General features: G+C 39.0%; 3 protein-coding genes across 8 annotated transcripts; all 3 read right to left on the reverse strand.

Annotated features, from left to right (window-relative positions):
- Positions 1-1936: 1936 nt before the first annotated feature.
- LOC122978644 (serine hydrolase-like protein) lies at positions 1937-6658 on the reverse strand. 3 transcript variants are annotated; one of them, XR_006402729.1, is made up of 13 exons: positions 6440-6658; positions 6126-6269; positions 5865-5978; positions 5629-5670; positions 5078-5097; positions 4910-4984; positions 4643-4749; positions 4380-4459; positions 4251-4288; positions 4057-4133; positions 3839-3926; positions 3493-3620; positions 2385-2468 (listed from the first exon to the last, which is right to left on the reverse strand). XR_006402729.1 is itself a non-coding variant. In XM_044345636.1 (12 exons), exons 1-12 carry the CDS (start codon positions 6462-6464, stop codon positions 2328-2330), a joined length of 951 nt encoding a protein of 316 aa, XP_044201571.1. In that variant the 5' UTR covers positions 6465-6653; the 3' UTR covers positions 1937-2327. The 3 variants fall into 3 exon arrangements, 2 of the variants coding, with proteins under 2 accessions (XP_044201571.1, XP_044201572.1); XM_044345636.1 differs by lacking the exon at positions 3493-3620 and having other exon boundaries at positions 1937-2468; positions 6440-6653; XM_044345637.1 differs by lacking the exon at positions 3493-3620 and having other exon boundaries at positions 1937-2468; positions 4251-4285; positions 6440-6651.
- A 2084-nt stretch (positions 6659-8742) lies between these two features.
- LOC122978608 (serine hydrolase-like protein) lies at positions 8743-22580 on the reverse strand. Of its 3 annotated transcripts, XM_044345634.1 has the most exons (13): positions 22569-22580; positions 13510-13560; positions 12913-13056; positions 11401-11514; positions 11209-11250; positions 11060-11079; positions 10889-10963; positions 10365-10471; positions 10175-10254; positions 10046-10083; positions 9829-9905; positions 9244-9331; positions 8743-9126 (listed from the first exon to the last, which is right to left on the reverse strand). In XM_044345634.1, exons 2-13 carry the CDS (start codon positions 13520-13522, stop codon positions 8983-8985), a joined length of 942 nt encoding a protein of 313 aa, XP_044201569.1. In that variant the 5' UTR covers positions 13523-13560; positions 22569-22580; the 3' UTR covers positions 8743-8982. The 3 variants fall into 3 exon arrangements, with proteins under 3 accessions (XP_044201569.1, XP_044201567.1, XP_044201568.1); XM_044345632.1 differs by lacking the exon at positions 22569-22580 and having other exon boundaries at positions 12913-13068; positions 13510-13802; XM_044345633.1 differs by lacking the exon at positions 22569-22580 and having other exon boundaries at positions 13510-13798.
- LOC122978581 (serine hydrolase-like protein) lies at positions 16125-22997 on the reverse strand. Of its 2 annotated transcripts, none has more exons than XM_044345631.1 (12): positions 22774-22997; positions 21663-21806; positions 20543-20656; positions 19077-19118; positions 18962-18981; positions 18523-18597; positions 18256-18365; positions 18089-18168; positions 17922-17956; positions 17745-17821; positions 17561-17648; positions 16125-17173 (listed from the first exon to the last, which is right to left on the reverse strand). In XM_044345631.1, the coding sequence occupies exons 1-12, from the start codon at positions 22829-22831 to the stop codon at positions 17030-17032; spliced, it is 987 nt and encodes a 328-aa protein (XP_044201566.1). In that variant the 5' UTR covers positions 22832-22997; the 3' UTR covers positions 16125-17029. The 2 variants fall into 2 exon arrangements, with proteins under 2 accessions (XP_044201566.1, XP_044201565.1); XM_044345630.1 differs by having other exon boundaries at positions 21663-21827.
- Between the last annotated feature and the right edge of the window lie 1400 nt (positions 22998-24397).

The following is a 24397-nucleotide window of genomic DNA, read 5'->3' on the forward strand; positions in this document are numbered from 1 at the left end:
ATTGTTTTGTTGCTCCACTTGTGGGCATCCTGCAGCCCGGGCTCGAGGAAGTACAGACACGCTCCGAAACCCGCCAGCACCAAAACCGACACCAGCAGGTAGAGCGGGACGAACCAGTCCAAGAAGAGCCACGACATAACTGCTGTCAGAGTGAAGGGATGGGAAGAGAGGAAGGGGCGGAGGATAGAGAATGGATGGAGGAGAAAGGGAGGAAAGAGAAGGATGAGGGGAGATGGATGGATGGATGGATGGATGGCAGGAGAGAGGAGGGATTTTAGGGAAGGGTGGATGAGGAGAGTTACTCTGTGGTACTTATTTCATTTAACTTATAAACACTGCTTCTCTACTGGGTGAGATGTAACGCATTAACAACTGCAGCATCTCTGTGTCCCTTTATTTGCAGTCATTCCTTAGAAAGCCTCCCTGCTCCCTTGTTAAAAATGTAGGATATGAGGCACAGCAATAAAGACATTACACAACCTGCTCCCAGCAGGCAGAGTACACTGTCTGACAAGCACTTTTATTAGACTGCAAGATTTTTAATTTGCACACACACACACACACACACACACACACACACACACACACACACACACACACACACACACACACACACACACAGGGGTGTTGCATGCGCCTTCTAAAAATAGTGCACAGTAGTAAATAAAGGCATCGTGCTTACCTGTAGACGCTGCCGGATCAGTGGGTCTCGAGCTGTGTGACGGTATGCGACGTACAGCAGCTGTGAGTCAGATCAATCATTAGATTATTTCCAGATCCAGCGCGGCAGCTGCTGCAGCTCCTACTGTTGCATGTGAGATGGCAAAAATCACAGGTGCTCTCTGAGAGGCACAAGAGACAGAAGCTGCATGCGGCTTCATCCTCCAGCTCCCGGCTCTGACGTTCAAAGGAGGGGTGGGGGTTGCTATGACAACACCCCTGCTGATTGCTGAGAGGATGGAGGGAGTGGGAGGGAAACTTATATAACTATAATCATTTTTTTTTTTTTGGGAGGGGGGGTGGTGGTAAGAGGTAGGGAGAGTGGGATGGGGGGGGGGGGGGGGGGGGGGCAAGCCCTTCAGATGTCTCTGGATGCTTGTCGCCTTGCTGCTTGCTGCGTAAAATCAATTCCACTCCATTTAACACCGAGGCCATCACACAGTTTATGTGACATTGAGAGGGAGGGAGGGGGGTAGGGGGGGGGGGCATTTTTGGGTGAGCAGCGCCTCTCATATCTGCTCTGACTGACGGCAGCTGCAGTGTTTTATGGAGTCACTCCCCCCGAGTAAAAGCTGAAAAAATGTTTTTTTGTGTCTTGCTGAATAAAGAGATGGCCTACATAATGAAAAGTTGTCAGAGGATGTCATCTGTTTTAATGCCATTTCCAGCCCACACATTTGGATTCAATCCTTGAAAAACTGCCGAATTACAGAGATCAGCTTCAGATGAAGAGCCATGATATCTGGAGACAGAAATGACTGAATAATTACACAAAGGAGTGACAGTATTGTTCCAACAGTTCTGGTTTAATCAGAAAATACAACGTATCAGAGAGAACAATGAGGTCTTGAATGATTTCCGCTGCTGTCTCGTGTGTTTTCAGTCCAACAAACCTTTTCAAGATATGAATTAAACCTTCAGATTTGAATCATGAGAACAATCAATATTTTTTCCAGGAAGCAGACGAGGTAGAAAGTATCATTGCCACTGGCAAAGTCAATGTTGTATATATTTATACAGAAATACAGTTGCAACAAAAAATGGAAACATCTTCAGACGTCATCATTAACTGGACTGTTTGAGGTTCTTTTTTATACTATCATGTATTTTTATTAACTCTTCATTTTGTGTGTGTGTGTGTGTGTGTGTGTGTGTGTGCGTGTTTCTGTGTGTGTGTGTGTATATGTGTGTGTGTGTGTGTGTGTGTGTGTGTGTGTATGTGTGTGTGTGTGTGTGTGTGTGTGTGTGTGTTTTGCTACATTTTTGTTAATTTGCTTGTTTTTCTTGTATTTGGCTGATTATGTGATGAACTGTGGACCTTAATTGTTCTTGTTCTGTTTGTATTTTTACTTACAAAACTAATAAAAAAGAGTTTACAAAAAAAAGACTTAACTGGTTCATTTTATGAATATTGGATTCATTTGACATTTCCACATTTAGAACTGATTATTCCAGGTTTCTAAAGAAGGTTTATAATAGTGTTCAAATAGTAACCTATACTAATGGAGAATATAATATTATGGAAATGAGCTGAGATGAGAAAAGTGTAGTGAGACCTGATGTGTAATAATTCACAATGACGATGTGAGAACATGTTTGTGTGTTGGTTATAAAGTTGGTGTGTGTCCACTAGGCTGCGGCTGCTGTGAGAACACGTTGGTCTGCAGGAAGTCAGAAACAAACGGAGCGACGACTTCAGGATCATTCAGATGGACGTGATGATCACCTGCTACTGTCACCACCGTGTGCTGAAAGACAAAGAGAAATGAAATGAAAAGTTGAGTAAAAGTTTAACTTAAAGGGAAAAAAACAACATGTTTTGCCTCCAATTCCTTTATTGAATTTTACATCTTCTTCCTCCTGATCTAATCTTCTCTGTCACTTTTACTTTCTTCTTCTCCTTCAGTTCAGAGGGTCTGTCTCCCACTTTGCTGGCCCTACAGCGCTCCACCACCACCAGTATCTAGACCCTGGAGGATCCTTTCGTTTCATTTAATGAGGATGCTTCATATCAATGGAATGTAATTAGATGTAAGTCTTTCTCTGGTGCTACTGTCAATAAATATTGTCCTTATTATCTCCACCAGGCATGAGCCTAGAGGGGATCATGTGTTTGGTCGTGTGTGTTTCTGTCCGCAGCTCATCTCACATACTGGTGGATCCATCAGCCATTTTTTGTGTATACTGTTATGACTGTACGCTCAAGGACTTCTCGTGGTTGCAGTGACTCACAATTTTTGAAAAACCTACTTTATAACACCTGTGACTGCTGATGCTTCACTCCTCTTTTAGCCGCAAGTGATCAACAACTGCTTCAGTTTGGAATCTTGTTTCCACTACAGATAAACCAATCATGCCTTGTTGCCATGTTTGATCAATCGGTGCCAAATTTCGGTACCGTGAGAGCAGGTTGTGTTGTGAATTCAAATAAACATTGTTAAGATTCCTTGTGAGCATATCGTAAAGCTTAGATTTTCCTCTTTTCAGCAGCCCTCGCCATTTTATGGTATGTATTATGAGATTTCTGGCAATCAGCTAAAAACAAGGCTCACCTGGTCTGTTGCAGGCCACAGTTTGGTCTTTGTCATATGTTCTGATCCACTAAAGTTCGGCACGATACGAGATAAATAAATCCCTGTTTTTGTTTTCTTCACCACCATCTTGACTGCACACACCTGGCAGAGATCTGCACTCTACTCTTCTAGTTAAACTATAAATAGAAAAGAGGCTATAATTAGAAGTGTTTAGTTGATGCACGTCCTCTGTTCTCACCTTCAGTTGTACTTGAACAACGTCTAGCATGTTCAGTAGGTCAATGTTGAGGTTCACATCTGTAAAAATGTCCTCTGAGACACTGAGTTTATACTGTGGTGCTACTTTTGCATCAGTGCATCTGTCTGCTACAACACACAGACACAGTGTTTAAAACACTAACACTGCTTGTTATTCATCCGTGCAGGGTGAGTCAAATCTGTCACACGTCAGCACAATTAATGCATTTTGGTAAATATTGCATTTCAGATGAGTAATGTGTCTGTCTGATTAACCTCCTCCCTCCAGGCGCTCTGCAATGGTTCAGTCATCACAGTAAATGTCTTCTAACATCTGCAAGACTCACATTTCTGTCACGATAGCCTTGAAGAAGCTTGTCGGTCACTTTCTGTTTGTCTGATTCTGGAGATGTTTTACCAAAGCCTTCGTCTGCTCTAGAAAAACAGAGATTTCAAACATCTTTAGTATGATTTGCTTTGGGGCTCAACATCACATTTTAAAACAGGAATAGGTCATAACGTTATAATGCAAACATCCATTTCAGTGTAACGATCAAAGTCTTACAGAATAAGTAGAACAGAGGCTCGTATCCTCGACTGCATCTCCAGACTCTGCTCCAAAGTTACGCGCACTATGTTTTTCTGAAAGCAAAAAAATGAAACACACATGTACTGTATGAGCAGAACGCTGCAAACATATTTAACAGAGATGATGAGGTGAATGTTGGTGGAAGGTTCGGGAGGTTAAAAGTGACTTACAAAATTAACTCGCAGGTCTCTGGAGAACACAAATCCTGCTAAAGAGAAACACATTCAGCTGCCAGCAGATGAAGGAAAGCAGAGAGAGATTATTCCTCCCTGTGAGGAGGAGAGGAGATAAAAACGTACCTCCTTCCACTCGAACTAGACCTCGCTCTAAAAGGATGTTCACAGAGTCTTCAGACAGAGTCGGGTTTGCAGCCAACAACCTGAAAAAAGAAATAAAAAACTTCAGCTAAGAGCTACAAACAGGTACATGAACAGCTGCTAGAAATGTAATAGTTGTATTTTATCTTTCTCTAGGATGATTATGTTAAACAGTCATATATATATATATATATATATATATATACATATATATACATAAGTGGTAAACTGGAGTGGTGTGACACCTCTCAACCGCCTTCTCATAAGTGTAAACTCTTTTCTTCTCTTCTGTCTTTTTTTCAAACTGCAGCATCTCATCCATCCCCTGCTTCATCACTTTGGATATTTCTGTCTGCAAGAAAAGGAAATGATGAGGTGAGAGAGTCAAACCTGCTGACCCAAGTGGAACATGGAGATAATTGATGAATCATTTTCTTCTTCATCTACACAGACCATCTTTCCTTTAACAGCTTGCTATATGCAGTATAGTGATAATAAAAATGTTGAAGTACTGGATATAAAGGTATAAATCCAAAAGCGTCCAGGAGAATGACGGCATCCACCATCTCAGGAAACAGAGCACTGAACTGTGGGAAACACGATACGGGAACCATGATACTGAAACAGGATGTGTGTTGTGTGAAAACAGTGATAAGTTGCATGTGATGAATCTTAGTTACCATGGCAGCAATGTTACCACCTGTAGAGAAAAAACCATCATCAGTCATTTTGTTGTCATAAAGTTAAATTCAAATGGTTTCAAGCTTTGATTGGAAGATGATTATTTTCATTAACTGTCAATTAATCAATTAGTTCATAAAATGTCAGAAAATAGAGAAAAATGTTCTTCACACATTGTCAAAGTCAAAGGTGACGCCATCAAACTGCTTGTTTGTCTAAAACCCAAAGATGCAGAAAAGCAGTAACAAGTTGGGACCATTTTACACTTTTGCTTAATTAATGACTTAAACGATTAATCAATTACCAAGTTGGTGATACATTTTCTGTTGATTTATTGATTAAATCACAAATTGTTTCAGCATTATTTCCTTTCTTGATCATGCTACTCACAACACAGTGTAATGAAACTCTGCTGGCAAATTTAATCAGTCAAACCTGATTTTAAAAAGCATCTTTTTCCAGTAAAAGAAACATCAGACCTTAACGAGGTTTTATTGCAGCAGATGTGCATCATTTATATTTTGCTGTGTCAGCATGGTGTGTGACTCACCCATACTGTGGCCTATGATGGAGAATTTTGTCCACTGGAGACCTGCGGGAGTTATTTTAAAGGAGACACCACATCTGATTACATCTAGTTGTTCTTACTGCTACATTTATCACTTTATAGCTGGTTTAACTGCCACAGAGACGCAGAGTCCTGAGGAGATCCGACCTCCTGCTACAATCACATTTACAGAGAGACTAATGGCTAGAAAGGTGCTGAAACTTCTTGAACTCACACACCGTCAACAACTCTGCGTACGTCCGCCACGTATGCAGGAAAAGAGTAGAAGACTCCAGGAGGACGATGAGATGACAGACCGTGACCTGGCAGGTCCACCGCCACGCATCTGCACTCTGAGAGGACGGAGACAGAGACAAATGTAACGAATCACACTTCAGTCTCACTTACTGTCATATTATTTCTTTTACAAAATGTAGGCGGAGGAGAGGTGACAGCTAATATATCACAGTGTTGTTTACTGAAAGTTTAATTTGTATCACCTTTGGGTAGAAGGGGAATGAGGGTGTTGAATGTACCACAGTTATCAGCCCAGCCATGCAGGCACAGCACAGGACGGCCGTCATCAGGACCCCAGACTTTACCTCTGATCTCCCCCCAGGGGACTGGTAGAGAGAGCTCTGAAACTGGACACACATCACAGTCATCAATCTGCAGCTCAACATGAGGATCTGACATATCTACTGTTGATACAAACCAACAAATACAGAATTTCACAGCATTGAAATTCATGATGCCTGAAGTGGGAAAAGGTTAAAAATCCACTGGGCCTGTTTTGGTTATTGAGAAATACTACCTGCTTGTCTGATTGTAGATGACATTCCAGATGATCCTCAGTTTAGCTGAATAGACAGCAAAGAAAACATGCAGGCAACCTTTGACCTTTAGAACCTAAAAGCCACATACAGCTACCAATGAATATGATTGGATGTTCAGGATGATGAGCTGCAATCACAGCCAATCATCATACACTGCAGGGGCAGGTGTTACCTTCCAACAAGTCAAACAACCCTGTATGTTTGTTCCCTCAGTGAGGTCTGTCAGACGGCCTCCAACCAGGAGAACAAGTCTGAGAAAGTGACATCGAGTTCCTGCTGAGAACAGCAGCACTGACATTCACTCCTTTCTCTGCAGTTACGTAATCTCTTGAACACACTGTGCTGTTTTTGGTGGGTGAATTTTACTGCCCAGCTGTGTATCTTGGATATGTGCTGCTCAAACAAGCTCCACCAGATTGAAGACAATTAAAAGACTAGAATGAACGTCGGTACTGAAGATCACAATCTGGCTGATTACTGCAACACAAATAAAAGACACTGATCAGCTTTCAGCTCCCAGCGAGCAGTTTCTACATCCATATGTGATGGGTGCTCAGTGTCTGACTGCAAGACTGAGATTACATCTGTATCGTCGTCCATGTCTTATGTAGAACATTTTGCAAGAACCCAACACAAGCTTTTCTTTCCATGACTGTACAAAACAGATCTTCATGTCACTGAAGCTTTGTATTAACATCTCTTCAATGTTGTTTTAGATGTTGCAACTTTAAAGATCGTTTAAATTTTACAACATAAAAAGACTGTTTTGAATTACAGTTTGTGTCTAATATGGTTTTTTCTGCAAATAAGTTAAATTCTCCAAAATACATCCACTCCTTCTCCCTCAATGTAAATATAATCTATAAATATGCAAATATGCAATTTCAAAAGTTTGAAATGTCGTCTACTTCACCGTAAAGTTCATTCTCAGTGGTTGTGCACTGGAGGCCTTAAACTTCCATATCAGACTTGTGTAAGTTGAATACTGGACCGTGATTGGCTAAAAATGAGTTGTGATGTCACAAATCCTGCTCATATAGGTAAACTCAGATTTAAGATGAGCACAAAGAAACTTTCCGTCTTCAGCAGATGAAAATATCAAAGTCTGCACATACGTCATTCTGCACAGTGAAACTCAAACATCACAGGAAGGTTGAAGTTTAACTGCTTGTGATTTTCACTGTTTGCTCGTCTGCCTGCAGGTCTTCATACATTCAAGTATCAAGTTCAAGTTCAACATCACGTTATCTGTGCAAAGAAATGCTGAAGATGAGGCTCAGCACTGTGGGCAAAGGTAATTATTACTGACGATATCAATAAGATAAACGATAAAGATATAAAGTAAAGCAAAAGACAAAGAAGCCTTCTACAGATAAGGACTTGACAGAAGATAAAGGACCCGTGTATAATCAAATGAGATGAAACAGGATAAAGTTTAGTGAAATAAATGAGAAAATGGAAGTGAGCAGCTTCCTAAATGTTACACAAGTTCACTTCTTCTTTTCTGCTGGTGTATTTTATTCTGTGTGACTTTATTTATCTGGTTTTCTACCTTTTAAAGGAGATGATGCTTTTCCTGTCAGCGCTCCTGGAAAGACCTCACTGTGAAGATCAAGCCACCACAGTTTCCTCTTTAAAAACCACAAACTTTTATTCATTTGCTTTTAAGTGATTCTATTATTCTACTGGATGTGTTTCAATGAACTTCCAGGTTTACTCCCTTTGTGTTGTGATTTTTTAAACATTTTTAGTTGATTTTTTCTTCTTCTTGACTGTTAGCTTGTTCTGAAAAGTGCTATATAAATTAATAATATAAATTATTCACCCACTGTCACAGGATAAACACATAATTCACCTCATCAGTCATATGACCACATGTTTCAGCAGAACTTTGTCGCTGTGTACGATAATAATAGATTTTGTCTTGCACATTTTTTATACAGGAAACTTATTTAAATGTAAAGAGAGAAGGAGAGAGGTAGAAAATCAATCATCTCAAACTGACCAGAAGCGTACATGATTAACTAGCAGAGGATAGTAACACAACGAAGGCTGAATACTGAGGCTTGATGTTCAGCAGATATGAGAATAAAAGCAACAAACACAGACGTGATGCTCTTTGAATGGAGCGGGCCTCGTGGTGAACATCCGCTGAATCTCTGAACAGGAAAAGCAGCTTTGTCCATATAACACTTAAACTAGGCTGCTGCAGAAGGCATGAATTTATCAGAAAGCTTTAAATTATTAACCTATCTGCAACAAAAGACATGAAAGACATGGCTGAGAGTCAGGATGGCTGTTTTTACTGCATCTGCTGCCCAGAAGTTGTAAACACTACAGTCTAAATACAGCAGAACAATTCACAATGTCCATTATTAATCTAGTGTTCCTCTCACACCAACCTTCAGTACCAGTTAAAAGTTCAGTTAAACATCTTTTTTAATGGTGCTGTAAATAAAATTAACTATTGGTAATGTAAACACTTGTGTTAGTGAAACGCTTGTGTGTGTGTGTGTTTAGTTTATAAGTTAGACGTCTTCTTGTGTTTTCTGTCTTCTGGCTGTGACAACACTTTGGTCAACAGGAAGTCAGACACAAACGGAGCGACGACTTCAGGATTATTCAGATGGACGTGATGATCGCCTGCTACCGTCACCACCGTGTGCTGAAACCGAGACAGAAACAAGAGGAGAGAGATGTTCACTGAGACAGAAAATAATCCCCACAAACCACTTCAAACAGTTGTAGCTGTATTCAGGTTCTGTCCCAGTTGGAAACTCACATTTCTGTCTCGGAAACACTGGAGGAGCGTCGAGCCAAATTTCTTTTGGGCTGGTTCAGAAAATATTCTCTCAAAGCCGCTTTCTGATCTGGAAGGAAGAGATTTTGAACATATTTAGCTCAGTGTGAGAGAAGATATTCTACTGTCTACTATGTCATACTGTAGCTATGAGAAATATAAAGTACAGAGAGAACAATGTGAACACAACTAGAAACTATGAGACTTTCTGTTAGCTTGTCATGACATTAGCTTCCGTATGTCGGCTGTTATAACTAGAGCTGCAACAATTAGTGGATAAATTGATTAGTCACCAACTATTTTCATATTCGATTAACTGTTTTGACTCATTTTTTAGGGAAAAAAATGTCCAAACTCTGATTCCAGCTTCTTAAATGTGAATATTTTCTGGTTTCTTGAGTCTTTTGTGACAGTAAACTGAAGATCTTTGGGTTTATGGACTGTTGACATTTGAGGACGTCACCTTGGTTTTTGGCAAACAGTGATTGATATTTTTTAACATTTTATGGACCAAACAACTAATCAGTGACTGGAAACATAACATCATGATAGTGTAGGACGTCTTACAGAACAACTAGAATTGAAGCTCGTATCCTCGACTGCATCTCCAGACTCTGCTCCAGGCTGATGCGCACTGGGTTTTTCTGAAAGCATAAAAGGAAACACACATAGACTGTACAAGCTAAATGTTAAACCTCCTGTGGAAAAAAAATACAAAGGTAACAAAGAAGTGGTGGTGAATGGTGTGTGGGGGGGAGGGTGGGGGGGGGTTAAAATGACTTACAAAATTAACTCGCAGGTCTCTGGAGAACACAAATCCTGCTAAAGAGAAACACATTCAGCTGCCAGCAGATGAAGGAAAGCAGAGAGAGATTATTCCTCCCTGTGAGGAGGAGAGGAGATAAAAACATACCTCCTTCCTCTCGAACTAGACCTCGCTCTAAAAGGATGTTCACAGAGTCTTCAGACAGAGTCGGGTTTGCAGCCAACAACCTGAAAAAAGAAATAAAAAAAAAAACACACATCAGCCGACTGTACAGACAAAGCTACTAGAAGTCTAACAGTCCGTTTCAAATGACCCAGCAACTGAAAAACGATCTCACCTCTCGACTGCCTTCTCATAAGTGTAAACTCTTCTTTTCTCTTCTGTCTTTTTCTCAAACCGGAGCATCTCTTCGATCCCCTGCCTCATCACTTTGGATATTTCTGTCTGCAAGAAGAGAGACAGAAAAGATGAGGTGAGAGAGTCAAACATCAGCAGAGCTGATATCTCATACATCATTTAAATGATTGTGTGATATATTACAACAGGCACAGTATGTGAAATATACTGTATGTACTAATAATGACACTCAGGTCGTCTCCTCAGTAAGATTTTTATGTTCAACATGTTTGACTTTTTACAGCCAATAAAGTGAACAACACATAAAAGATTCACTCATTTCCTTCCCTGAAACAACATTCAGAGCTTCATTTTGGGAAATAAATAAACAGTTGAACGAACAAAATCTAAATAAAACATTTTACAGATTTTTCTTCTGGGTCATGACTTCAGTATTTCTAAAATCCTGACTATAGTCTTGCATTTAAAACCATTAAAGCTCTGCAGTGACTTTCTCTCGAATACCGAATCTGTCGGCAAGAATCCAAAAGCGTCGAGAAGTACGAGAGCCTCGACCATCTCAGGATACAGAGCACTGAACTGTGAGGAAAAAACAACATGAAGCACATGATGACACAAGAAAATACAGCAACATCATCTCCGTATACTGCATGAGAAGAGATTTTACACACTTACCATGGCTCCGATGTCAGCACCTGTAATTAAGAAAGAAGCAGTGTGTGATTTACACTTTCATTATTTTATAGGATAGAAAACCATATAAAAGATGTAATTAAGTTTACACAAACAGATGAAGATAAATTCTGCTCCGATGCTCCACTCACCCATACTGTGGCCTATGAGGGTGAATTTCTTCAACTGGAGAGCTGTTGGGAGTTAATTTCACACATCATCAACCAGGCAGGTTCAGTATTTCATCACAAAACACGGACATCTAACTAAAACGAGGGTAAATAGTCCTGAAGAGGCCTCGCTTAATGCTTAAACCTACACGTACTGAGTCTGAACTCACACACCGTCAGCGACTCTGCGTACGTCCGCCACGTATGCAGGAGAGGAGTAGAAAGCTCCGGGAGGACGATGTGAGGACAGACCGTGACCCACCAGGTCCACCGCTACGTATCTGCACTCTGACAGGAAGAAGAGAAACTCAAAAACAGGAAGTGGATCAACCCACACATGTTTGGTTATCACTATATTTTATGGCTCCATTCTTAATTATTTGTACTTTGGTATTAATTATAGATAAAATAGAAACAAGGTTCTGTTGAGTTGAATTTATAAAAGCTGAGTTTCATTATGAACTAATCTGCTGGTTATTTTGTTGAACTTTTATCATTTCAGGGGAATTTCACTGATTCACACCTGGAAGCTGCCCAGTACAACCACAGTCTGACCTGCTGGTCACTGAGCCGCTCCACTGGAGCAGTTGAGGTTAAAGGTCAAGGTAATGGGGGGGGGGGGGCAAGTGCTGCTTCCTCACTTTCCTCACATAGATTTATCCTGCTGGTCCCCATTAATTTCTAAATTAATCAATTAATCTTTTGTTCAATAAAACAGTATTCTGGAGCTCAGGGTGATGTCATCAAATATGTTGTTTTTGTATCAAAGAATCCATTATCTGAGCTTCACAGCGGATCAATAAGGAGGAAAACCTCCATCGTTACTCAGGACACATCAACCACACACAGATATATTCACTACTGAAGTGTCTTCTAACAGTAGTGATGTTAGCGTTCATGTTCAACTGTTTCACTCTTTCTATTTCTTTATTATTTGTGTTTTTGCTTGATAAATGATGTAAGCAGTTATTAAAACAGCTGCTGATTAATTGCTTTATTTAAACTCATATTAACATTAATTCATCATTCAGTTTTTGAATTGGACACTTGAACCTGCGTTGCTGTTGAATTGTATTCTTGTTGTCTATATGATCACATTTCTGCATGTTTAGCTGATCAGACTTCAGACTAAATGACTCTCTCAGCACTTAATTAGAATTCATTCATTCATTCATTAATTGGAAGAATACCAGCTGTGATTATCATTAAAAAAACAAAATGTTTTCCAAGAAACTTCCTACAAAGTTATTAGATAATGATTTACTGATTATAGACCTGCGATGATTAAAGACAATTAATCACCAACTATTTTGATAATTGATTTATCACTTTCATGCAGTTTTTATTTGATGCTTTTAGGTCCTAAAATGTGAGAATTTACTGTTTTCTTGATCTTAAATTGTAGAAACTGAACATGTTTGGGTTTTTAAAGACATCAACCAAATGATTAGTCCATTGATTGCAGAAATAATCAGCAGATTAATTGATAATAGAAATACTCATGAGTTACAGCTATAGAAAATGATGGACCTGTCAATAAAGTATGATGTCATTGGTTTCCTGTGATGGGATTAACTTTGGACAGAAAGAAGAATTTTGAGAGAAAAGAAGCTTGTGGCAAAGTGTGTGAATCGTTAAAGTCGTGAGATTGAGATCAGTTTTAAGTAGTCCGACGACGTGACTCACCTTTGGGTAGAAGAGGAATGAGGGTGTTGAATGAACCACAGTTATCAGCCCAGCCGTGCAGGCAGAGTACAGGACGGCCGTGATCAGGACCCCAGACTTTACCTCTGATCTCCCCCCAGGGGACCGGTAGAGAGAGCTCTGACACTGAAACACAGACTTCAGAGAATTAACAGCTGAAACTGTTGAAATTAACAATACAGATATTATCACTACTGTGCATAAATGTTTGATAAAATCTCATAATTTAACATCCAGGAATAAAAACAGTGTGTTAAAAGTTCAGCACCAGTTTGTGAAAAGGCATCATTTATAAATGCTGTCATCTTAATAAATCATTAACTAATCCTTTCTACGTCATTTATGAGCCATTTAAAAACAACTTCTAGGTTGTCAGATTGAGAAGAATCCTCCTGCAGTGTTTCAGTCTCAGATAAACATCCTGCAGTCTGCAGCTCTGACAGGCAGCTCAAATAAACAGTGTGGAAAAGATAAAAAATAGCAATTTTCTCATCACTCAGAAGCTACTGAGTGATATTTATGAGCGTGATTTTCAGTCCAAACAGACTTGTTGAAGCCTCCTCACAGCTTCACTGTTACCTGCTTGTGTCATTGGAGCGGATGTTACACAAAGTCTGACGCTTTAAAATACTTCCACAAATATTTCATAAACGCGTCACCGACTCCTGAAACTTATTAACAGGAAGTTCTGTGGTTTCCTGAAGCTGCAACCAAACATTTGATTGGGTAAGTAATAAAGGGGCGGGTCTTATCATGACACCTTGATACTTTTCCCTCGGTACGGTCTGTCAGGCGACATCTGATTGGTGATAGTTGATTGGTGTTGCTAAATGATGACACAGATTCTATAAAAATATAAGTCTTTAAAAGCCTCAATCCGTATTTTAACCTCCTGCCCTGATGTGCAGATAACTGAAAAACAACCAGATAAAATGTTCTTCATTCAGCAGCAAAACAAACTGTTACTGAAACTGTGTCCTTTCATAGATGGACAGATAGATACTCAGAACATATGAAACATACTTTCACTACAATATTAACACACAAACTGACACCTGGTCTGGTGAAGTGAATTTAAAGGAAAATAGAACAGCCTACAAATTATACAGCCACGCATTTAAAAGTTTCACAGCTGTTTTATCCTCACAGATAACATCATTTCTTTGCTTTTGCTGTGGATCCAAACTGAACAGCTGCTGGGGCCAAAGATTATAACAAGAAGTCCCATGAGGGTTTGTTGGCATCCTTTCCTATAAAGACTCACACCAGTTGTGATTCCTGCTTTATGTTTGTTACGACAGTTTACCTGGAGGTGCAGCAGTGGATACAGAATAAGGGCAGAACTCCTCAGCATCATGTTTCAGCTTCTTATAAAGACTGATGAAAGACACTCTCAGAGGACAGGAAGCATTTGGGACACAGGTGAGCTCACAAGTGGGACAAGACTTTGTTTTTGTGTATTACAGCCTTCAAAGATTCAGTTTGGTAAAAATCTTTCCTTTGGTAACTTGTTGAGTAACTAGACACAAGAGCAGAATGAATATGATGAGTAAAACCAAGAACATTGAGAACATTACAGATAGTTAACTGCATGTTAATACGTCTCCATTAGTTATAATCTTATTTTCTCTGTAACAGTAATTATTTGATAAAAACAAGTTTATTTCAATTCCACAGTTGAATTAAGAGGACAATGTGTCTTCATGTGATAAAGATGTGGCACAAAAACAGCACAGACCCAAACTACTGGTATTAATCTCTCACTGAATGACAGTCCAGCATCTGTCAGAAAAGCATAAATTATATAAAATAGAGAAAGAAGAAGAAGACAAAAAACAGCGAGCAGACACGAGAAACAAGCAACAGATCACAACGGCATCATTTATCATTCAGGCCACTTATATTAAGTAAAATATTTAAGGCTTTAATCTCCATTGATCTTTACACCTCTATTGACCAGTTATCCAAAAAATAAAATAAATACACTTATATATCATATAGGCAGCACAGTGGCGCCGTCGCCTCACAGCCTTTATGTGTCTGCATGTTGTCTCTGGATGCTTCACCTTCCTCTCACAGACCACTAAACTAACTGACCTGCAAACTGACCTACCTGCCTGTAGGTGTGACTGACTGCTGATTGGCTCCTGTGACCCTCTACAGGATCAGCAGTAGAGAAAGCGGATGGATATATCGTATAAGTTTACACGAGGTGTTGCTTCCCTTTTCCCTTCCTGCTTTATTTTACATTAATAAAGTCAACTGCAACATACACTTTTATTGGATTAAAGTCATATAAGGCAAATTACTACAGTAAATATATTTATATGATTTCAAGAAGAAAAAAATAAAGATTTTACAACAGTCATGAAAGTGTTAATATTTACACCATAAAGCTACTTAATGATGAATATTAATGATTTATTGCATCGCTCAAAGTAAAATGATCAAAATATAAATTACTGCTAAAATTCAAGATTAATTTTTTTATGGATGTTCGACAAATATTCCTCATATATATATACATACATACACACACACATATATATATATATATATATATATATAAATAAAATGGCCAGTTCAGTTCAAATGTTTCATCAGTGACAACATGCAGTAAACTAGATATTGTGTTACAGTAGTGATCCAGGTTCACACCCGTCCTCCTCCTCCTGCTGCTGCTCTTTACCTTCTGACATGATGCACTAAAGAGAAACTGTGCAACTGCTGCAACATCAACAACTAAACTGTCCTCACGATGACAAGTCCTGATTCAAAGTTAGACAGTTAACAGTGTGAAGTCCTCTAATAAAAACAAGGCCTAACTTTTCTTGGATATTTAATAATTAACACAGTTTAGAATCTTTTTGGCTAAATGTCTTTTAGGTGAAGCATTTAATCATCATCTTCAGAGTAACTGACCCCCTGAAAATCTTTTATTGGCTGACATCCAGTAGTTTAACGTCTCTCTTTGCTGCAGTGACGTACAGGTGTGATCCAGGAGCCTGTGACATCACAGCTGGGTGTGACTGCACCTTTCTGACAACACCTGCCAGAGGTGCAACAGACCAGAGAGGGCAGAGGAAGACTGATCTCCAGGAAGTGGTGATTACTTCTGTGTTTGTGGTCTCGAGCTGACGAAGATTATTAAAGATAAACCATCATCTGTCTCTTTCCTGCTTTTTCCCAGAAGATTCACATCATATTATAATGTAGAAGAGGGTGACATGATGATACATATCCTCATACAAGGGTAGATATTCTTTAATATCTTATTAGGTCATTGTGAGCGGTGTTGCATCAGTTAGCAGGACTGTTTTATGATTTTTCCATAAATGTGATGAAGTGTTTGATATTTCTGATATTTACTTTGCTGGATTCGCCAAAAACAGACATTCCTGTTTATATATTTAATCCATGAATGATTCCTAGTATGTTATTACATACTTGGAAGGACTCTACTCAACAGCAGGTTGCACGGTTCACTTCATAATATCTAGTTAAAGCTAAACGATATGCAAGTGATGGAAATCAAGCTAACGCGATGACAACGAGCCGCTCTGCTCCTTCCTCCCTCTCTCTGCTCTGTCGCTCCCCGAGTGGCGACAACCACGGCCGCTGCGGGAAAAGATGTTTTCTTGAGTTACTTTTTATTTTCAATTTTCAGTGGAACGACTCTTTTCACTGTTTAAATACAGTACAGCAGTGTCGACCTCCGTCAGTGAACTGACTGATCCTGGTTGTAAATGATACTTTTGATTCATTGGCTCAAAAAACAAAAGATACAGAATTTACTCAAAACACAATAAGGCAGCTTCTCTGTGTCTCATCATCTCACCCAACAGTTCCTCATCTGAAGTTAAAGAAGAGCAGCTCGGTGTGAAACAGTGCTCATGATGCCACTGTTGCTCAGGGCAACAACAATACAAATCAATACATTAAAACGTATATGTTAACGAAAGTATTAAAATACTTTAAATCATTCAAAAGCCCACCATAAGTCACATATGGCAACTAGTTGATGTTAAAACAGTTCAAGCACCAAGGTGAGTAACGGGCAACTGAAGTCAGCTGTGTAATATGAATGTGTGTTTTTTTCCTACAACTTGGAGGTCTGTTCGTCTGTCAGTCTGGCCGACTGTGACAACACTTGAGTCTGCAGGAAGTCAGACACAAGCGGAGCAACGACGACGGGGTTGTTCAGATGGACGTGATGGTCGCCTGGTACCGTCAACACCGTGTGCTGAAACACCAGAGAAAACAAGAGACAGACAGAAATGAGGGTCAGAGATTAAATTAAAGTGAATTATCAAGCTTCTCTTTTTGTTTTCCAGCCAATCCATTAATACCAAACTGAGAAAGAGAGAATCATTAACAATGTTCAGTTGATCCTCTGTTTCCTCTCATCAGCAGCTTCTTCTCGGCCAAACTTCGCAGTATGTAGGTCAGCGATGAGGTTCACAGCTACAACTATTTCTGCTGCCTGTAAGACGTTAAGCTCATACTACGCTGCTACTTTTGCGTCTGTGCAGCTGTCTGTCTGTCTAACAGGCACAACTACGCACAGGCTTAGTGGCTAAAAATAAACCCCAAGATGCAAGTGCACCTACTTTATACAAAACAGACTCACATTTCTGTCTCTATAGGCCTGGAGAAGAGCTGATGTAAACTTCTTTTGATCTGGTTCAGCAAATATTTTCTCAAAGCCTTCTTCTGCTCTGGAAGAAGACAAAGAACAAGATTATATGTATATTTAGTATTTTACTGAGTTCATTACGTGTAAAAAGGAAAAGGGAAGTGGAGGGAAGTCTTACAGAACAACTAGAACAGAAGCTTGTATCCTCGACTGCATCTCCAGACTCTGCTCCAAACTGATGCGCACTATGTTTTTCTGAAAGCATCAAATAAAAATATACTTTACATGCATTTTATGGGCTGAAGACACGTTTGGGGGAAATAAGGCGGCAAAGTAACGAGCAGCGGGAACCTACCAGATTAATACGAAAGTCTCGGGAGAACACAACTCCTACAAGACCACGTTAAATCCCCAGCAGAAGAAGAGAAGAAGAAGAGAAGTGAGATTATTCAGTGAGTGAACCCCCCCCCCCAAGTGCCCAAAAACAAACATGAAAGCACAGAAGAAGACGGAAAGACGTACCTCCTTCAACTTGAACTAGACCTCGCTCTAAAAGGATCTTCACAGACTCCAGAGACAGAGTCGGGTTTGCAGCAAACAGCCTGAATGAAACAAAAGGCTTTTTTTAAATTTTTTTTTTTAAAGACAACAGCAGTTAATCAGTGGTAGTAAATAGAAACGTGTGATACCTCTCAACTGCCTTCTCATAAGTGTAAACTCGCTCCTTCTTATCTTTAGACTTCTTCTCAAACTGAAGCATGTCTTCGATCCCCTGACGCATCAGTTTGGGTAATTCTTTCTGTGAGAACATGAGACATAAATGATGAGCAAAGCAATTCAAAACAGACATAGCAAGATTTTTATTATGGAGAGATATAATACTGTAATATAATGTGAATGTTTAGGCTGACCCATACTGATACATCACTGGTAAACGTTAAAACAGTTGAAAGTACCGGATCTGTGGGTAAGAATCCATATGAGTCCAGCAGTACGACAGCATCCACCATCTCTGGATACAGTGCACTGAACTGTGACACCATGAAAACACAAGAAAATATAAAATCATAGTCTCTGTATGTTATGAGAGAACAGAACATTTATATTTAGTCATTATTCAGACAAGCAAGACAAAACAATCGAGTGTTAGAGGACAGTGTCTCAGAAAGAGTCTTGGTACAAACTAGAAAGTAGATAATTAGGTAAAAGTGCAACGTGAAAAAAAAACATTAAAGTCATAAACAACTGGAAGTGCATAAGAAATACTATAAACAACAAGAAAGTAGTGCTACAATCAACAAAGTGCTAAAAAGTTAAAGGGGCTCAAGTGTTCACGGAGGAGCTGAGTTTTCAAGATAAAAGAGATGAAACACACTACAGGCGGTTAGAACTCACCATTCCAGCGACATTACCACCTGAAAAACAGGAAAAACAGATAAAATTAGATACATAAACATAACACAGCGCCAACATTTTAATTGCTGTAGCTCTGCTGTAAAGCTGCACTCACCCATACTGTGGCCGATGATGGAGAATTTGCTCCACTGGAGAGCTGTGGGAGTCAATTTCACAGATCGTCAGGCAGGTTCAGCATCTCATCACACAACACAGCTCAGATTGTTTGCAGTTGAAAGACAAGATCGCTGCTTTGATTTTACTGCCACAGTGACGCAACAGAGCAGAGCAACATGGTTGAAATCAATAACAGGCTGTTTTCACAGAAATAGATCATGTGAAATTTGTAAAATCACATAAAGTAAACAAAAATTGAGTTTTTTTTTAGTTGTAAAGAAGACGAAGAAGAAGCTCAGTCACCATCATCATCTTTGTCATCTGCTGAAAACACTATGAGATGTGGTTGAAAGCTCCAGACAGAGTTTGACTGTCACACACCATCAAATGTGTTAAACAAAACTTCAATTAAGATTTTTTTCTGCTCAGTGATTGGTTGACTGGAGACCAATCTGTGTCAGTCAATGTGAAATTAAATGATAAACATACAGGACTGTGAAGAAAGAGAGTTTATATATTTTACACTGATTTCATGCATGAAACAAAGTCAAATATTGACTTGAGGAGCAGATTTTATTTGACATGAAACACCGTCACTGATGAAGTTATTCTATATTTCACCAGCAATGACCATGAAATCAGCTTTATTTATTGCAGCTGGTGATTATTAATGTACAATTAAAGGAATATCAAACACATTTTTGACAGATGGCTGAGAAGTTGATCAACCGCAATTAAAAAAATAATGAAGCCTTGAACCAGGTATGAACGGGCCTGTAGCACAGGAGCCGCTCCCTGGACCTGAGCCTGCTCTCACTATGTACAAGTACAGATGAACTACATGACCACGTTTGAATGGGCACAAGTCAGGTACAGCCTGCACTCGTCTCACATTCATCACCATTCACTCTCACAGGTCAAATATAAACTATATCTCTGGTAACATATTAACATCAACACTAAAAATATACCTCTAAATCCCATTCTAGCATGGCCACATAGTGCGGAGGGGTTGTACAGGTGGATATACACAAATATACACTTACAGATTATGATTTTGATTGTACTTCATGTGCATAAACCCCTCTTTTTCTTGTACTTAAGTTTTTTTCTTGTACTTAAGAGTCCTGGTAGCAGAAAGTTGCCGTCTCAGCTGTTATTAGATTGTCTCAATTTATTGGTAACTGTCTAAATACGCTTTTAAAATGTAGTTATTGACGGACACAGTGAGCCTCATTACCTGCAGCGGCTGACTGACTGTGAGTCTTAATGACCTCTGGATGACCTCTAACGTCAGACTTAACAGGAGCTGCTTTCAGCACTAAAATGTTTAGTGAATGACTCTCAGGAGTTTCTCCTAACTCAGCCGGTCCTGAGCTACTTTTAGCCTTAGGATGTTTTGTGAATATTTGGCCCCGAACACTGATAACACTGCAAAACAACAACTTCTCAAACTCTACACACCATCAATGACTGTGCGTACATCCGACACATACGAAGGAAAGGAGTAGAAGACTCCGGGAGCACGATGTGAGGACAGACCGTGACCTGCCAGGTCCACCGCCACGTATCTGCACTCTGCCAGGAAGAAGAGCGAAAGAGGGATTTAGTCTCATTAGCTGTCACTTTATTTATTTAAGGAAACAATTACCTGTATTAAAATAGAAAAAGAAAAACATCTATCATGAAAAAGTGTGTTTGCTTCAGCTGAGAGACATTGTTTGAATGCACATCACAGTCTAAAACTCTCTCATCAGCAGCTCAAACTGTAACGTCGGTGTTTTGGTGAAGGGCAGCAGCAGTGGTGGTATCTTCATCATCAAACATGAATGTGTCCCGTCTTTTTGGATGAGATGCAGCTGTTCTAACAGCTGAGCTGCTGCAGCATCTGCGCTGCACAGACACACACTTTCCTGAGGAGAAGTCTAATTAGACAAACACCTGTGTGAGCTGAAGAGTCTCATGAAAGCAGAAAGTTGTTGAGGGAAACGTGACAAACGACAGCTCTTGTTCATACAATATTTGATCAAAAGGTACGTATATTTTTATACACTGTGAGTGGCAGAAAGAGGAGCTGAACATGAGGAAAGACTCAGGTTTTAGTTTTGATGTCAGCTCGGATCATGTACACATTTTGAAGAGTTTAGAGCTGCAACAATTAGTCGATTAACAGCCAAATATTTTGATAATCAATTCATTGTTTTGAGTCACTTTTCCAAGAAAGAAAATGCTAAAATTCTCTGGTTACAGCTTCATAAATGTGGATATTTTCTGGTTTCTTTAGTCTTCAGTGATAGTAAACTTGATATCTTTGTATTGTGGACAAAACAAGACATCTTAGGTGGCATCTTGGACTTATAATCTACATTCTTCATCATTTTCTGATATTTTTAGACCAAGCAGCTAATCCATTAATCAATAACATAATCAAAAGATTAATCAATAATGAAAATAATTGTTAGCTGCAGCTATAATTAGATTTTTACATTTTTAGAGAAAGGAAGCTTGTGGCAAAGTTTGAGTGTGAGATGTAAGTGTGAATAGTTAAAGTCAGTTTTAAATGAACCTCGACAACATGACTCACCTTTGGGTAGAAGAGGAATGAGGGTGTTGAATGAACCACAGTTATCAGCCCAGCCGTGCAGGCACAGTACAGGACGGCCGTGATCAGGACCCCAGACTTTACCTCTGATCTCCCCCCAGGGGACCGGTAGAGAGAGCTCTGACACTGGAACACACACACCCTCTGCTTTGGTATAAAGTGGTGGCAGAAGTATTCAGATCCTTTACTCAAGTAAAAGTACTAATACAGCTTTTACAAGTAAAAGTCCTGCATGAAAAATCCTACTGCAGTAAAAGTACATAAGTATTAGTAGCATCATTAGATTATTAATAGTGAAGCATCAGTGTTAGAGCAGCATGTTACTGTTGTAGCTGCTGGAGGTGGAGCTAGTTTACACTACTTTATATACAGTTAGCTAGTTTAGTCCAGTGGTTCCCAACCTAGGGTTCGGGCCCCTCCAAAGGGTCAGCAGATCAATCTGAGGGGTCATGAGATGATTAATGGGATTAATGATGATTAATCACTAATCTTTGATTTTTGCTGAAATATTGGATCATTTGAACATTTATTGAAATGAAAGCATGTGAGAAGTTTAGAGGGAAAAATCACTATTTGGTGGAGCTGTTAACAACTCATAGACATGTGAAATGTGACCCCGACTACACACTGCTTTTTGTAAGATGTCAAAAGCCAAAAAGGTTGGAAACCACTGGTTTCATCTGTAACAATGTGTTGTATTTTAAAAGCTTGTTATATTATCCATTGTGTCAAATCTTCATCTGAAAAGTAACTAAAGCTGTCAAATAAATGTAGTGGAGTAGAAAGTACAATATTTCCCTCTGAAATGTAGTGGAGGGGAAGTATAAAGTAGCATCAAATGGAAATACTCAAGTAAAGTACAAGTACCTCAAAATTGCACTTAAGTACTGTAAATTACTTGAGTAAATGTACTTATTTACTCTCCACCACTGATTCTCAAGCACTAATAATACAACGATCAATTCAGTTAACACATAAACACGATTCCTTTCATTTCTCTCTCTGTGAAACGACTGTCATGGTTTTAAATGAAATAAGTAGTTATGTTTCTCACAAAAACACTCAAACAGAGGGTGTAGTTTAGTTTAATTACCTGCTTGTTTCATTGTACTGGACGTCAGGTGTCTGACGCTTTTCAAGGCCTGCATCATTAGAGGACACGTCTGCTGAAGTGTAATTAAAGTCTATAAAAGTAAGAAACTATTTTGACGGCAAAAAAAGAAGAAACTTGAGTCAAACTATGAATAAAAGTTAGTTTTCCAGCTGCAAAGACATTCGCTGCTGTTTTCCGGTTGTTGTAAAACCACGTGGCGCGAACTGACGATGCTATTGGATAAACAGAGATGTGAAGTTAGAGTCTGGGCCAATCACCGTTCAGAGGAGGCGGGGCTTACCTTTCACCCAGTGTAATGACAACAGCTGACCAGCAGAGGGCCTGATGGCCGTTTGACCACGAGAGAGGTCACAGTTTAACTGACTTTCCTTTGTTAATGCAACCATAAACACAAACATTATAACATATTAGAATATATAACAACAAGAACAAGAGAAGGAAATACGTTAATAGCTTAAATCATAACATAAAAGACAAGTTAGCTGTTTAGATTTAGCAGAAATACAATAATGAGTAGAAAAAGATGATAAGAGAGGAGATGAAGATGAAGATTTCATTTCAGATCTTGCAAATCTTGAACATAATTCAGATGTTCACAGCCTTTTTTTCATTATGTAGCCGAATCTCATTCAGAAAGTGAGTAAAGTTGGGTTTTTTTTTTCTGACCATTTAATTTTTTTGTACATGAAATTCACAAAAAAATATTGAAATTGTTGAGCTTGACTTGACTAAAATATCACTACCATTAAGTGTAACCATTTTACCAGTTTTCCTAGACAGTTTTGTAACCTTCAAAAATATTTTAAAAGTCCAGTAACATAGTCACTTACAAAGCAGATATATCAGCAGGTCATATTAATATGATTGGTCAGTTGATTTGTATTTACAGCATATTGTGTTCAAATTTATCCATTTAAAAGTTCATCCTGTCTCCTGTTACAGTAGCTCTGTTGCACCTGTTTGAGTGTGCAGACTCTTACAGATTACAGAATACAGAAGGAATCACACATCCTGTGTGATTCTGTATGATGAGGGTCGTTTTACATATGGAGGCTGATTTATTTTTCATGCATAGTTGATTATCTGAGAAAATTTGGATTTTTATACAAAACAAAATAGAAAAAAAGGTTTATACAAAACAAAGTTGATGTTGTTTTGCACAACCCTGACTTCCTGTGTGTGTGTGTTTTATATATGTGTGTACATGCATTACTCTGGGATTTTCACAAAAGACATTTTCCTCCTTGTTACGGGTATAAAAACCACAGTTATCGTGTACATTGTCGTCCCCTTATTGAAAACATCTTTTAAAATATCTAAACATTTTATATGCATCTTGTTATTTGTACTGTACACTGTATGTTTTATGACGATGTATCTCTGCCCTTTGTCATGTTAACCTCATCAGGCAAATTGTGCAATTTATCATTGTTTGATATGTTTTAATTGTCTTATTGTTTACATTATATGTACTCCAGATTCTCTGTGAAGCAGTATTGGTACTGAGTGGATCCTGGTGAAAAAAAGTAAATTAAACTTAATCGGGTTGAAATGTTGCCTGTTTAGTTCAAATAAGTTTGTCCATCCATCCATCTACTGCTTT

The sequence above is a fragment of the Thunnus albacares genome, chromosome 3 (assembly GCF_914725855.1).
Source record: "Thunnus albacares chromosome 3, fThuAlb1.1, whole genome shotgun sequence".
Lineage (NCBI taxonomy): Eukaryota > Metazoa > Chordata > Actinopteri > Scombriformes > Scombridae > Thunnus > Thunnus albacares.

What these genes read in the sequence shown, in the direction of transcription:
- LOC122978644 (XM_044345636.1), bottom strand. Translation starts at nt 6,464, where the DNA reads ATGTCATCTACAATCAGACAAGCAG. An exon ending in GATTTATACCTTTATATCCA is followed by an intron (nt 4,750 to 4,909) that starts GTACTTCAACAT and finishes CTTTTCTTGCAG; the next exon opens with ACAGAAATATCCAAAGTGAT. An exon ending in GAGACCTGCGAGTTAATTTT is followed by an intron (nt 4,134 to 4,250) that starts GTAAGTCACTTT and finishes TTTTGCTTTCAG; the next exon opens with AAAAACATAGTGCGCGTAAC.
- LOC122978608 (XM_044345632.1), bottom strand. An exon ending in GATTCTTGCCGACAGATTCG is followed by an intron (nt 10,472 to 10,888) that starts GTATTCGAGAGA and finishes CTCTTCTTGCAG; the next exon opens with ACAGAAATATCCAAAGTGAT. An exon ending in TCTAGTTCGAGAGGAAGGAG is followed by an intron (nt 10,084 to 10,174) that starts GTATGTTTTTAT and finishes GTTTCTCTTTAG; the next exon opens with CAGGATTTGTGTTCTCCAGA.
- LOC122978581 (XM_044345630.1), bottom strand. Translation starts at nt 22,831, where the DNA reads ATGATGCAGGCCTTGAAAAGCGTCAGACACCTGACGTCCAGTACAATG. An exon ending in TGTACGCACAGTCATTGATG is followed by an intron (nt 19,119 to 20,542) that starts GTGTGTAGAGTT and finishes TGACTCCCACAG; the next exon opens with CTCTCCAGTGGAGCAAATTC. An exon ending in GTGGTAATGTCGCTGGAATG is followed by an intron (nt 18,598 to 18,961) that starts GTGAGTTCTAAC and finishes ATGGTGTCACAG; the next exon opens with TTCAGTGCACTGTATCCAGA.